General features: G+C 38.7%; 1 protein-coding gene across 1 annotated transcript in view; it reads left to right on the top strand.

The window, feature by feature from the left end:
• The first annotated feature begins 11,620 nt into the window (after positions 1 to 11,620).
• LOC585444 (1-aminocyclopropane-1-carboxylate synthase-like protein 1) overlaps positions 11,621 to 16,388 on the top strand; it is a 23,829-nt gene continuing 19,061 nt past the window's right edge. The window contains exons 1-2 of the mRNA XM_030989101.1: positions 11,621 to 11,824; positions 15,459 to 15,518. Coding sequence (XP_030844961.1) covers positions 11,690 to 11,824; positions 15,459 to 15,518 — 195 coding nt within the window. The 5' untranslated portion in view covers positions 11,621 to 11,689. The remainder of the gene's footprint in view (positions 11,825 to 15,458; positions 15,519 to 16,388) is intronic.

Genomic DNA, 16,388 nt, shown 5'->3' with positions numbered 1-16,388 from the left:
AATTTACTATGCTTTACGTAATAGCTCGTTTGATGCGTGCAGTACGTTTTGTGTTAGTATGGGAGGCCGTTCGTGCCAAAGCACGCGTCGTAACATGTTCATCATGCACCAAGTCCTATTGGTTTTGCACGCAGTGCTTGCGAGCCCTTTATAGATCCCTTCCTCTACTCCAATTCCCTTCAAAATTTGTAGGCGTAGTCTCTAGCATTCCTTCAAGGTCACTAAATTCTTCGTTCTCCGGAAACCCTCATGCGTGACCGTCCAGGCACCATTTTTTCCGTTTCGGGCCGTTTTGGTGACCTTTCTTTCGCCCTAACTATCTCCACTATCACAGAAGCTACATACTTCTTACATATTGCTCTGGATAGTCCGAGAGTAGCTCTTTCGTTTGACACGTAGAAACATGGCGTCATTGCACGCACATCGTTGTGACACGATTGCATTTCTAGTCTTTCTTTCTTTTCATTTCTCTTTTACATATTTTTTCAGAAAAGTGGAGGTGGAGGCTCGAGCCCTCCTAAGCCTCGCCGTTTCGCGGGCCCTGACACTTATGCTTCTATTAAATTTGGGGATTTGTCATTATCCAACAAACTCATAAAAAAGGATAATTTGTAAAAAGAGTGAGCAAAAATCTCGGAATATCATGTCATTAATTTTCAGCAACATTATTTTGTAAATCCACTGGGTTTGAAACAGAAATAAACCTCGTTTGAATTTTATTGAGGGAGGGCAACTGCCACCGAATCCCCCCCCTACCCCCGTGGCTACGTGCCTGAAATGCGGTCTGACTGGGTAGGCCTACTATATAAAGCAGTGAGTTAGAGTCATATCAAGGTCTATACCCATTATTCTGTGTGCTGAGGGAGAGAGATGGCGTCGAAATTACTCAAATTAGGGCTAGCTTTGTCGAGGAGAACTGACTGTGTCAAAAAATATCACGATCCTGTGAGAATAGCTTACGATGTAGTCGCCGCGAGTTTTTACCATGAAACTCAAAATCCACAGGTGAGTTTTGCTTGTTTATTAAATTATCTACCATTATACACTTCTTTTGTTTCTTCTCCCTGATTTTCATCCATGCACCGCCCACCCCCACTCTTCCTTCCAACTCTCCGTTCCTATGTTCTTGTTTTTTTTCTCCCTCTCTCTCTCTCTCTCTCTCTCTCTTTCTTGTATTAAACTATTTTCAATAGACTTATTCAAATGTATATGTACATAGAGCTATAGCTACGAGCCATTAGGCATACCGTCATCAAAATGTTACATATTATTGCATTTCAATAGTCAGAATGAGAATTATACATTATAGTTGTTATTATATAGATAGGACAAATTAAATAATGGCTTACTAGAGTCTCTACCTAACAACACGTAATGTATGAAATTTGCATGTTGTCCAGGTAGCTGTAAAATGCATTATCACCATCATCATCATCGTCGTCATCAACTGATCATCATCATCTCTATCGTTACTACACTGTTGGTCATAATGGTGGAATAATTATTTTTACCCCAGTTTAGGGAAGGATTTAAAAAAATTATTTATTTCTAATAGATCTAGATAATGGCATACATTCTCAGATTTTATTGAATATTAATTTGCGAGTGTTTGTTTTGCGTGACTGCTAAATCACATGTGTGCTACTATGCTAATCAGCTAGGTAACCTACGTCATTAAATCATAATTGACAGTAATGAGGATTAATGCCTCACAAAAGGGCACTAATATAGCTGATCGACACGATTTTTATCCTGGGGCCTCACAGTAACGAGGCCGTTGCTTAGCCCCTGAATCATGACTGTACGCAGTGTTTGCTAGGGTACGCGGCCTCCCCCACAAATCCCCCAAAACGAAGAAAATGCAATAAATTGTCAAAAATTCATTGCATTTTCCCCCGGCCCCCAACAGGAAAAATTCCTCTGTGTGGCCATGCCTTGAACCATAATGCATGGCCCTATAGAGGAATTTTTCCTGTTGGGGGCCGGGGGCAAATGCAATGAATTTTGGACAATTTATTGCATTTTCTTCGTTTTGGGGGATTTTTGGAAGGGGCCGCGTACCCTAGCAAACACTGCGTACAGTCATGATTCAGGGGCTAAGCAATGGCCTTGTTACTGTGAGGCCCCAGGATAAAAATCGTGTCGATCAGCTATATATTAGTGCCCTTTTGTGAGGAATTCATCCTCATTACTGTCAATTATGACTTAAGGACGTAGGTCCCTTAGCTGATTAGCATAGTAGCACACATATGATTTAGCAGTCACGCAAAACAAATACTCGCAAATTAATATTAAATAAAATCTGAGAATGTATGCCATTATCTAGATCTATTAGAAATAAATTATTTTTAAAAATCCTTCCCTAACTGGGGTAAAAATAAATATTCCACCATTATGACCAACAGTGTACTTTCACTATCATCAATTTCGAGAGCGTACGTACAAGCAAAGAGCTTGAAACTACCATCATTTTCTCAGCTTAGTTTGTAAAAACAGATTAAAATTCACGCAACCAAAGACACCTGAAATTTGTCACGGAAAGATTTTTTCGACTTGAGTGAGAATATTCATTTCCATTATACTTTAATCAACAAGATTATAAATAGAAAATACAGAAAATACAGGAAACCGTTTAAATATCAGTATATGCCGACGACATAATGATTCTCTTACAGATAGGCCAAGGTGAAATTCATAAATAATAATAATAATATTTAATTTTTATATAGCGCTTATTACAAATGTCTCTAAGCGCTTTACAAATATACTATTAACCCGTCATTGGATTCAGTGCTTGCCCGCATACACTGTGTGCACAATCTCTACTCCCTGGGGAGCATTCCAGCCAGGCGTTACATGACGCTCAAAAACTGTTTGACCAACAATGACGGTCTCATCCTACCGGGTACCCATTCAACACCTGGGTGGAGAGTAGCAAGTGCAGGTTAATATCTTGCCAAATGATATTAGTGCCGTGTCGGGATTCGAACCCTCGACCTTCACATCTCCAGTCGATGGAAGTTAAATGGAAAATGGAAGTTAAATCCCTAGGCTTGATCGAGAAGTGGTGCGATAGATGGGCATGCATCTCTCGTCCTCAAAATCAAGAGGGGTTGTTTTCGAAAAGAAATGAAATAAAAACAATGACGTTTAAATCCATTTTTTCATTTCAAAGACTTTATTTTCTGCAACCAAACAAATCAGTTATACAACAAATATGGATAATTATATAAAACATAAGGTATGCAAACAGTATACAAAATAGAGAAACAAATGTATAATACATGAGTAAGAGTAAATGTATACGTTGGGCCATTGCTTGAGCAGACGGTCAACCGAGCTAAGATAAAAATGAGTTGTGAAATATTGGCAAAGTAACAAGAAGAGGGGGCCATGATACTCAAATGATATATATTACAATTAAATGTGAATATAAACAGTTGGATTCAATACAAATAATTATAGAATTAGCATATGAATCTCATCTTTATTAGGCTACTAATTATACGTTAATGACAGAGATGAGAGAGAAACTAAACAAAAACAAAGGTGCGAGTGGTGCGTGTGTGTGCAAGTGCAAGTGTCCTCATGCGCCAAAATGTTGAATCATCTATGTAACGTCAGACCAAAATTTAATGTAGTTTCTAAAGTTTTACAAAGAACGCTTTTTTTTTTTCTTTTTTTTTTAAATCTTTATACATTATATTGTGAAATAATGTTTTTTTTTTAGTGTAGCTTTAAATGAATAGAAAGATGTACACTGTTTAATATGTCTAGGGAGTGCATTCCAAATGTCTGGACCGTGATATCTTATGGACTTATGCGCTAACAAAGTTTTAGGATTGTGTAAATGAAAATCAGTACAATTACGCGTTGGGTATGAGTGAACATGGGAATTAGGAATAAATACGTCATGAAAAAGAGGAAGTGAATTTTGTGTGTATTTAAACATACAGATTGCTGTTTGATATAAGTGCAAATCACTCACTTTTAAAAAATTTAATCTATAAAATAACGGATTTGTATGAGCTAAGTAATCAGAATGAGTACAAATCCTAAGTGCTCTTTTTTGCAAAAGAAAAATTATATTAATCTTAGTTATACTACAGTTCCCCCAAACTACATTACAGTATGTAAAATAGGGTAACACTAATGCATTATATAATGTATAAAGTATTTTCTCGGGTACAAGGTCCCTCATTTTACCAATTACCCCAACTGCCCTTGAAATTGATGTTGTAATATTATTTACATGATTATTCCAAGTAAGCTTTGAATCCAAAGTTATACCTAAAAATGTTGTCGATTTCCTTTCAACTATAGAAATATCATCAATAACAATGTTTATAACCTGATCGAAGTGTGTTTGGGAAGCACAAAAATGTATAAAACATGTTTTATCTAAATTAAGGGACAATTTATTGCATTTAAACCATGTTGAGATTTTAACTAATTCATTATTGAGAGTATAAATTAGAGTATTCAAGCATTTATGAGAACAAAATATGTTAGTGTCATCTGCGAAAAGCACGTAAGTAAGAAGTGGTGATGACTTTACTATGTCATTAATATAAATAAGAAACAGAAGGGGGCCTAAAATTGATCCTTGTGGAACACCACATAACACATTTAACTTAGGGGAATTAACTGACTGAAATGAAACAAATTGCTTTCGATTAACTAAATAATTCTTAAACCATTTTAAGGCTGTGCCTCGTATACCATAATGAGTAAGTTTTTGCAACAAAATGTTATGATTCATGGTGTCAAAAGCTTTTGACAGGTCCATAAATACCCCAATTATATGTTCCTTATTATTAAGTGTTTGAGTTATTTTATCACAAGATTGTATCAAAGCATAATCAGTAGAAAAACCTTTTCGAAATCCAAACTGATTGCTAATAAGAGTATTATTTTCTTGTAAAAAAGAATAAAGACGTTTATAAACAATTTTTTCTAAAATCTTGGAAATGACCGGCAATAGCGAGATAGGGCGATAATTTTTTATTTGAGTTAAATCATCTTTTTTATAAATAGGAATCACTTTGGCTATCTTTAAGGAGTCCGGGAAAATGCCTGTCGAAAGTGATAAATTACAAATATGTACTAGGGGAGAGGCCAAACAATAAATAATTTTCTTTAATAAATACACACTTATTCCATCATAACCGCATGATCTACTCATCTTAAACGATCGAACTATCTCTAATATTTCATTTTCATTCACTGGAATAAAAAATAATGAATTTTCATTAGCATCAGATAAATAATCCTTAAAGTTTTCATTTGAGTGTATTGTTGAGGCTAAACGTGGACCTATATTAACAAAAAAAATATTGAAAGCAGTAGCAATTGAATGAGGGTCCGTGATTTCATTACCATTTTCAACTATTATATCAGAGCATACTTTCTTTTTAGTTTTTAAGAGATCATTAATAGTTTGCCATAATACCTTTACATTCCCTTGATTAGATTCTATTTTATTTGAATAATACCGTTTACGTGATACACGAATTAAAGTTGTTAATCTATTTCTATAATGCTTATATCTATCTTTATTCTGAGCAGTTGGTTTACGCAATGATATTTTATACAAACGATTGCGAGTTAAAATTGATTGCATTAACCCATGAGTAATCCATGGCTGTTTTATACTTATATTATCTTTTTTTTTTATAAATGGCATATTCTTATCTATATAAAAAGAGAGTTTATGCAAAAAGTTTTGATATGACAAATTAGCATCTTCAACCGAGAATATCTCGCGCCATTGTTCTTTGGACAAATCAAAAATTAAAGAATCAATAGTTTGTTCTGTTTCTTTCCTCTTTTTAACGAAAATATTTTTCCTAGTTTTCTCACTAATGACATTATAGCATATAACAAAAATGGGTAGATGATCTGATATATCTGAGTACAGAATACCATTTAAATGTTCTGCATGTATGACATTTGAGAATATATTAATGTTTCACTTATTGTTACACTATCAATTCTAGTAGGTTTAGAAATATGGGGATAACAAGAATATAATAACATAGTATTATAAAACTTCAATATATTATTGTTTGTTTTCTAAATTATAATCACCCATTAAATATATGTGTTTATTTTCCTGCGATATCTTATTCAAAACGGAATCTATTTGATTTATGAACGTATCTACATCACTTGTTGGTGGTCTATAAATAGTTCCTATTATCATATTTTTATTTTTACTCATACTAACTTCTATAAATAAACTTTCGGAACCTTCAATTTCTATATCAGTCCGAATTTTGAATATAAATGTATTATTTATGTATATGGCAACACCTCCTCCTCTACCATTCTTACGGTCTTTACGTATCATTTCATAATTAGAAAGATTAAACATTTCGGGTTAATTTTCATGTAACCACGTTTCTGTGATGCCAATGGCCGAAAAGGGAAATTATTAATAGAGTCTATTAATATTTCAAAAGGAAGAAAAATTTTATTCAAACTTCGAGCATTCATATGAAATAGACTAAATTGATTACTAATGTTATTATTTGGTCTTAAGGTAGATTGATCATGAATGCTATTAAAATCGAAATTAATCTTCTTATTAAATTCATTTATTGTATAATATTCACTATTGTGTTCAACTAAATTTTGGTCATCTATTAAAACATCAGGATTCATTTAATTTGAGTGACATATTAACATGGAGCGCGCGAGAGTGAAGGAGTGAAGGGTGAGCGTGCAGTGACAAGAAAGTGAGCATATCAAAAAAACATAATTCTATAGGCCTATCCAAAAATAAAAAATACATAATTACAATATTGAGAAAATTGTCAACAAGTATCATGACCGCGGTGTCCTCAAGCGAGACTCCCGATTAATTATAACTATTATAAATAAATCTAAAGACACATCATTGCAAATACAAAAATAACAAGATTGGACATAAACCTTCTGTAAACAAAATCAGGTTCGAAAATAACCTGACTACGTCTACACGTTTAAATGGTACACATTTGTAATCAATTTAACAAGCAACGGACAGAAAGAAAAAAGAAAGACGTGCCCAAGAAAAGAAAAAATGTGTACAATACACAGCTGTACAATCTAAATGTGGGTCGCTGGGGATTTCAAAACAAATAAAATGAGGGGTTACTCGCGTGTGCTCATTCATACAATTAAACTGGGAGCGCCACGTTCGGAAAAAACATATCGCACTGGGCTGGCGAACATTGTTTGTGAACAATGCTCGCCACCCCAAAGCACCATGCCCTCCAAACGCCGCGCCGCTCCGAACTTACAACCCTTAACTCAAAATCGAATAAAAGAGCATTATTTTATGAACAAAAACGAATAAAGTAGGGTTCAACGTGTAGACCTACTTTCACATTATCTGCGTATTAGCATACAGGAAAGGCTTGCCCACGTGGAGTAAACACATAAATGAATTGATGGGAAGATTTAAGACGTGGAGTAAACACATAAATGAATTGATGGGAAGATTTAAGACGTGGAGTAAACACATAAATGAATTGATGGGAAGATTTAAGACGTGGAGTAAACACATAAATGAATTGATGGGAAGATTTAAGACGTGGAGTAAACACATAAATGAATTGATGGGAAGATTTAAGACGTGGAGTAAACACATAAATGAATTGATGGGAAGATTTAAGACGTGGAGTAAACACATAAATGAATTGATGGGAAGATTTAAGACGTGGAGTAAACACATAAATGAATTGATGGGAAGATTAAAGACGTGGAGTAAACACATAAATGAATTGATGGGAAGATTTCAGACGTGGAGTAAACACATAAATGAATTGATGGGAAGATTTAAGACGTGGAGTAAACACATGGTAAGATTTAAGAAAGTGTTAAATCTACATATAATAAGGTGTATAGCTGGCAGGCGCGGATCCAGGGGGTCGGGCGGTCCTTGTCCCCCCCCCCCCCCCCCCAGGGGAGCCCCTGGACACTGGCGTACTGTTGAGGGAGAGGGGGGGGGGGTATTTCTAATTCAATATGTTGCTGAAATGACATGATATTCCGGTATTTTTTTGTGTAAATCATAGGCCTATACCTTTTCATGCGTGTATTAATAAATTACAAACTCCCAAATTTAGAGTCGGGCACAAAAATATGCTTATTTAGAAGCTTTCATGTCACGGCCTGCAAAAGGGCGGGGCTCTGGGGCTCGAGCCCCCCCCCCTCAATTTTTGAAAAAAATATGTTAAAGAGAAAAAATAAAAAAAGAGAGAAGAAATATGAGTGACCTGCTAATAAATGTCACTATTAATGAGGTATCAAAATATGCTCATCTGACCGTAATTAAATACATAAAACCCCTGATCTTCCGGGGGCTCATCCCCTGGACCTAAAGCCAATTTACGCTCCACTCGCTTCGCTCGCTACGCTCTACCTGATCGTTAATAAACCACTTTGAAAAACGTTCCGCGGGGCCTGCATGTATTATATAACAGTGGCGGTGATGCAGATTTTTCTTCTGCCCCCCCCCCCCCCCACAAAAAAAAGGTTTTGCTCATTACGCCACTGTCCCTGGAATGTCCCCCCCCCCCCCCATCCCAAAGGTATAGAAGGTATAGAAGCAGTGCAGTGGAAGTCATCAGTTCTAGGCCTAGTATAAAAGACTTTCTTACGAGTGTAGGCTCTGTGATAAGGCGAAATGATCAAAACTAAAACAATTGAGACTTGACAGCATTCAACTAAATGACGTTGGACTTGTTTTTCTATGTGACAAAAGATATTGTTTTAATATAGAGATTTTTAAGCAAGGTATAGGCCTACTTGAATTCTAAATATATTTTTTTGTTTCTATTTATACATCATACAGGATATTGCTTAAGCATCATACTTTTGCCGTTGTGATGGTCACAAAAAGTTTATTGCGAGGGAGCGAAGCGAGAGGGGACAAAAATAATAGTTGTGAGGTCAGAAAAATTAAATCTTATAAAGAGGAAAAGGGGATATAAGCACATGCTAATAACGGAAGACTAAAAAGACTTTTAATAAGAAACATAATTATATCATCCATAAATGCGAAGGAGCGTGGCAAGCGAGCTTTGGAGGGGGGGGGGGTCGTTCTTAGTCGCTTGAAATAAGGGTTACGTTTAATGATGGGAGAAAAAGGGGATATTTCTCACACCGTAAAAAAGAGGCCCTCATCAGGGATGAAAAAAGGCACTTATAAGAATGAGAAATGGGCATTTGTCGACGAAAAAGGGGGAACCCATTAGATTTTGATAGGGGGCATTTATAAATGCAGAAAAAAGGGGCATTTATGAAACGGGATAGGTCCCCTATTAGAAAAGAAAAGGGGCACGTATCATTCTTAAAAAGAAAATTGTCAGAGATAAAAAAAGGGGGCACTTATTCAACCTTCAAAGGGGCACTTATGAGAATTAAAAAGGGGCTCTTATAACAAAGGAAAATGTGCATTTGTTGAAATAAAAGGGCAGTTATTAGAGGTGAAAAGAGACTCGCATCAGATTTGAATTGGGGCACTTATGAGAATTAAAAGGGACACTTTTCATATGTTAAAAAAAGGGAATTCATGAGAAAGGGAAAGGGGAACAATTCTCGAAATGGGGGCACTAATCATAAGGAAAGGAAAAGGGGCACATGTTAAAATATAAATCCGCTTATCCGAGTTAAATAGGGGTAGTTATTAAAAGGGGAATGGGCACATCTTACAAAGGATACCTTGTCAAAGTAAAAGGTGCACCTCTCAGATTTGAATAGGGCAATTATGAAGAGGTTAATGGGGCACTTATCAAAAGTGAAAAGTGGCACTTCTCGTACCTAAAAAAGGGCATTTATTTACTTGTCAAAGGAAAAAGGAGAAAATGTCAAAATAAAAGGGGCACTTTTCAGAGGAGAAAAGGGGGAAGGGAAATTTTTCCTATGCAAAAAAAAGGCACTTCTTACAAATTTGAAGGGGCACTTTTCCTTTGTAAAAAATGGGCGCTTTGGGGATACATGAAATAATGGGGGGGGGAGCCACCTATGTCCTACTGTCATTTGACACATTCATAGACTGACAACGGTAAAGCTACAGTCCCATATACGTCCCGGACCGTCCCGGACCATCCCGGACCCCATCCGGGGTGATCCGGGATTCGGTCCGTGTTGACACCGTGTTGGCACCGGGGTGGTCCTGGATGGTCCTGGATGGTCCTGGATGGTCCTGGATGGTCCTGGGCGATCCGGGAGTCGACCCCGGATGTTTTTGACGGTCAAAAACTGCCGGGGTGGTCCGGGACGGTCCGGGACAATAGTTTGATCCGGGGTGATCCGTGTAGCCACCGTGCTGGGTCCGGGGTCATCCGTAGTGGCGCCGGGGCGGTCCGTGTTGATCCGTGGCAGTCCGGGAGTGAGTTATTGACCGCCCAGGACCATCCAGGACCATCCAGGACCATCCAGGACCACCCCGGTGCCAACACGGTGTCAACACGGACCGAATCCCGGATCACCCCGGATGGGGTCCGGGATGGTCCGGGACGGTCCGGGACGTATATGGGACTGTAGCTTTTAAAGCCCCAGTCCCATATAAAGCCGGACCAGCACGGACGAGCACGGACCACTCCGGACCATCCCGGACCATGGTCTGGGTGATCCGGGATGGTCCGGGATGTTTTGTTCAAAAAAAGTGTGATGTTTTTAAGCTACAGTCCCATATATGTCCCGGACCGTCCCGGACCATCCCGGACCCCATCCGGGGTGATCCGGGATTCGGTCCGTGTTGACACCGTGTTGGCACCGGGGTGGTCCTGGATGGTCCTGGATGGTCCTGGATGGTCCTGGGCGGTCAATAACTCACTCCCGGACTGCCACGGATCAACACGGACCGCCCCGGCGCCACTACGGATGACCCCGGACCCAGCACGGTGGCTACACGGATCACCCCGGATCAAACTATTGTCCCGGACCGTCCCGGACCACCCCGGCAGTTTTTGACCGTCAAAAACATCCGGGGTCGACTCCCGGACCGCCCAGGACCATCCAGGACCATCCAGGACCATCCAGGACCATCCAGGACCACCCCGGTGCCAACACGGTGTCAACACGGACCGAATCCCGGATCACCCCGGATGGGGTCCGGGATGGTCCGGGACGGTCCGGGACGTATATGGGACTGTAGCTTATAGCATCACACTTTTTTGAACAAAACATCCCGGACCATCCCGGATCACCCCAGACCATGGTCCGGGATGGTCCGGAGTGGTCCGTGCTCGTCCGTGCTGGTCCGGCTTTATATGGGACTGGGGCTTAAGACTCAGATTCAGAACAGTCTGACGGAAACCGGTCTTGTAATATGTGGAACAATGGCCAAGACCAGAGCCATCTATATACAAAGTTTGACCAAATTGTTTTTACTGGGTCATAACATGATGTATTCTTCTCTTTTGTGCCTGCCAAAATGTGTCCAAATCGAACCGGGTTGGCCAAACTCTGTGTATAGATGGCTCAGGCCAAGACTAGCTGACCCCGCCCCCTAGCAGCTGGGGATTACGTAATGGCTGGCTGGCTGGCTAGAGAGCCAGCGCAGCCGTCTCAGCTATAACGGCGCGCTGCACCGTACCGCGGCAGCGGGCCCGGGCTCACCGGGCTACCGTACCCGCGCCCAGCGCCATGCTCCACATGTTTTTCCGTGCAACCACAGAGACACGAGTGACAGAAAATGGCGACTAATGACTCTAAATCTGGGATAAAACTGTCGAGTAGAACTGATTGCGTTGTATCTTTCAGTGACCCCGTACGAGACGCTTCCGAAGCAACTTCTGCGAATCGCTATCATGAGACTCAAAACCCGCAGGTAGATCTAACTTTTTGTTAGAACCATTTTTGTTTTTGTTTTGGTGCCATTTCATTTGCAAGTTAAAACTACAGTACAACTCACACATAGGTGCATTACTATCCTGGCTGTGTATTAAAAGCTGTGCTATTGATGCTCAACATTTCAAACACCACTTTAGTTTACAAACTCAACTAATTTCACTAGAAATTGGTACTTTAGTGACAATTGATGACACCTAGTAAATAGCAGTAAAATACATTTTTTTTAACTTGCCGATGTTAGAAAGAATAATTTAAACATTTAAATTGTAAGTCTACTGTCAAACTTGCCGATCAGCCGCATCGGCATGATTGTGTGCATTTGGGTGTTGTGAATTTATTGACTATTCATGTATTCAAATGCTGCCTATTAACACGTAGTGCCGTGCTAGAGGTCAATAGGCATTAGCATTGACTCTCTATGCTTTGCTGGAGTGGTACAACTAGGCTCCAACTACAAGTGGCATGTGGCAGCCAGTGGTCTAAATGTCGACCACTAGGTCTAGGGCTATAGTATAGGGGCTAGCAGGCCTTGTATACTATAGGCCTAGATCTATCGCATGTAGAATCTACAAGGTGCATATAAAATTAAAAGGGAAAATGATAATTCTGGAAGAAACTGTATGAAGGGGTGACCAAAGTTCGCGCAGATTTTAGAACAAATTAGAAAATGTGATATTCGATCCATGTTTTCTCATATTCTACCCAAATTTATTTATTTTAATTACTACCAAATGGACGGCAAAGTATTTTACTACCAATTGGTTCAACTACAACATTTATCGTCGAAGGATTTCGGAGATATCGCGATCTAAAAATTCGACGTCCGATCGTGCATGCGCGCTGCATCTAAAAAAGTCATAAAAACAACGAGACCTAAGTTCACGCACGGGGGTTTACAGCTGATTTATACAAAAATACGATCCATCAAAAATAAGGTAATTTCATAATTTGCAAGGCAAAATATCATACAACCAGACGGTACCACTTATTACTTACAATTTTGAGGATATCTGCTCTCAAAATGAAGATTTCCAGACCCTTATCGGTAAGTTGGTAATTTTTCGGAACGGACGCAAATAACTGCAAAATGTGCCGATCTTTTGTCAATATTTTCACAATTTCGCACCCAATTCCAAAGAAAATTTCGTTCCTGGGTAATTTTATGATCCTCTTTCCATTGGTGATATCACCGATTTTTTGAGAAAGCGAACTTTGGTCACGCGCGAACTTTGGTCACACAGCCATACGTGGAAGTGGTAAAAACTAAAGGGAAGTGGATAATCAGAGACGCCAATTAAGTTCAAAGATCAGCAATGCGTGACATTTTCATGACTCGGCGTGCGAGCGCGCAGGCGAGCGTATAACACACGTATAAGGTATAGCGTTTTTTCAAAATCTAGCGCGCGCGTCGTGCGTGAGAGCGTTTTCAGACCCTCAAAATGCGTGACACTTGGTAGCTCTGGATTTTTAATTGAATTATATCTTGTTTTACCCACTCCAGCAAAGCATAGATTCTAGAGAGTCAATCAATGCTAATTAATGAATGCGTATTAGCGCTGCACTACGTGCTAGTAATTAAAGACAGTAAGAGGCAGCAATAGCACACATAGTTCAGAAGTCTATCCAAAATCTGACCCGTCACTCCGGCGTGTATATACCTGATATACCCAAAATGAAGAAAATATTCATCAAATGTCCAAATAAAGGTCATGATTTAAAAGACGATATTTTGTTATCTGTTTCGTGTCAATTTTCTTATCTTTTTTAAAGTATTTTTCCTAAAAACAAAGACTTTAATATGCACTTTCTCACAGTCACTAACTTAATACACACGCGCCCACACCAGACCGTCGGGACGGTATGTAATTGTATTGTGCTTCAGTTTGCCATGAATCCCGTGAGAATGTGCATATTATAAGGCTTCGTTTTTACAGGTCATTTCACATCGTTTGAATTGCAGCAGGTTATTGTCTGCTGACCTGCCCCATGCCTACGTGTCTTTCCTGTGACCTGACTCTGGGCCAATCGGGTATAATACGACTACGGATGACGCAACCGCAGTATTCATGTGCGTGCAACATGCGCAAAACCGAAGCGCGAGGGAAACTTTGGTCTGTTTTGCAAACGCTAGCGTGCGCTGACCACTAATCAAGTCCATTTGTTCATATGTGCAGTTGTCCAAAAGAAGTCGTAGATTGCGTTAAACAGTATTGGCCATGATACACCCATTTTGAGTTTATTTTGATATTTGAGAACTTTGAGTAGGGTCAAAATGTCATTCGACCCTGTTCAACAGACAACAGTTCAGATTAAAGCCCCTTATCTCTTAGGGTTATATATTTGTTTGAATTGCAACTCATTATTTGCTGACCTGATCCATGTATTGTAAGGTCATTTTGATGTACCCTAGGAGATAAGGGGCTTTAAATAATCAGAATTGTTGGTGGGGAAGGCTTGAATTTAGCTTATCTGGGGTAAATTTGTGTGCCGATTCTAAAAATGTCAGTCTTAGTGTGTTGGTCACTACGGTAGTTCTTTGGCCAAAGTGACCATTTGTGTCATATTTAGGGTACAACATCAGTTAGAGATTTCAGTGAGAATCAGTTGATAGACAGTTTTCTTTAACTCAAATTCTAACCCCGAGAAATGCCGCTGTTGATCACTGGTCACTGTTGACATAAGCACCCCATTCATACATAGAATTTGAGTGTCAACAAACTTAATTATCAATTATTAAATTGATACGATTGGCCATTTGAATTTTAAAAAAGTGACCGATATGACCATGATGACCAAAACAACATGATTGGGGTCAATAATAATAATAATAATAATAATAATAATAGCCTAATAGTCCACTCCAACTTTTATTAAACCGAAACGGAAATTCTTTTTGCCCAATTGATCGTGAGCCCGGCAGCCACTGAGCAGCGCCAGATCGAAGTTGCTCTATCCCTTATTGTTGAACGCCAAACAAGGTAGCAACAACTCCCATCTTTTAACGTCTTTTGGTAAGACCAACATCCTTAGAATCAGAGCAAACTGTTACCTTGTCTATGCAGCATTCTCCTTCAAACATTAATTGGACTTAAATCGGATTGAAATAGTCGCAGCTCCCTGAACTTTCAGTTTATTATAATCACAATAAGTGGCCAAAATGACTGAAGTACTCAAAACGGTGTAAATATATTCAGAAAGTGGCTAAAATGTCAGTAGGGTTTGTAATATTGTTTGAAATGCAACTTGTCAATGTCATTTCTTCTGACCTGCCCCACACAATGTAAGTTTATTTTGAAAAACTTCCAATATTTTCCAAAAAGGAGGATAGTAATGGTCAACTTTGATTTCAGCTATATGCAACCACTATTCTTTTGTTTCCTTTTGCAGTGTATTTATTTCAACAAGAGTTGCCAAAGCTGTTGTATAAGTTATTTCCTAAATGTTTATACATTTTTTTTGCTGAACTGCCGTTCTCTGTTTTGTATGCAACCAGTATCCTTTTGTTTCCTTTTGCAGTGTATTTATTTATTTTCACAAGAGTTGCCAAAGCTGATGTATAAGTTATTTCCTAAACTTGTATATATTTTTTTATTTAATATTTCTTTCTACAGGGCATAGTTGATCTGTGTATGTCTCAGAACACCCTCATATCTGATCTCATTCTTGACAAGGTAAGAACAGTCTCTGTGCTAGCTCTTCTTTGCCACAAGGCATGTTTTCATCCGACTGAAGTTGCAAAATAACCTGCTATTTTCAGACTCAGAATATTTTCCCCAAGCTCGAAATTGTGTCTTCACCCGACCTATATGCTCATCACAAACTAGCTCGGGCTATTTTGGAACAAGACCAAGATTTTGTTGGATATTTTCTCGACCAAATAGCCGGCTAATTGCAACTGAGGGCTGATGAAGACGCAAATTAGCTGACTAATTTAAGATCAGGCTAGTTAAAATAGTGGCTTATTTTGCAACTTCTGTCTGAACATAAGATAAAGGGCATCGTGGGGGGTCAACAGGTACCGCCTACATAGTCATCTCTTTCCATATCTACATGTATTGCCTTACAATTGTACAACACCAAATATGGTTCCATTACCGATTGTGCATACAGGTCCCCCAGGCAGTGAAACTGTGACCCAACAGAAAAGAAAACATTTTGAGGGTGAGGAAAATGTATGATTAAAAGAGTTAAATGTACTTGATGGAGGGTGCAGTGCATTAAATAAGATTATAAGATCTGTTGGTCATTAAAGTGATGTCCAAAATACAATGATGCCCCATTGACTCCATTGTTAAGTTTAAGATTGCTTTAAAGACGCACTTATTTAACATTTAATTCATCCATTTTGTCTGTTTCCCAGTACATCTTGTCTTTGTATTCTGTTGTTTTTCTCTAGAGCGCTTAGGGACATGTTTTATTACTATGTGTTATGCGCTATACAAGAATGGTTAATTATTATTATTATTTGTAATGATTACAATGTTATCTTAGAATGTGCACATGACCTAAATATGGCTAAATGCTTAAAAAGGCTTAAATGT

Source organism: Strongylocentrotus purpuratus, unplaced genomic scaffold, assembly GCF_000002235.5.
Source record: "Strongylocentrotus purpuratus isolate Spur 01 unplaced genomic scaffold, Spur_5.0 spur5_scaffold_18, whole genome shotgun sequence".
Classification (NCBI taxonomy): Eukaryota; Metazoa; Echinodermata; class Echinoidea; order Camarodonta; family Strongylocentrotidae; genus Strongylocentrotus; species Strongylocentrotus purpuratus.
The sequence above is the reverse complement of the archived record's forward strand: the minus strand, read 5'-3'. Positions and strand labels throughout refer to the sequence as shown.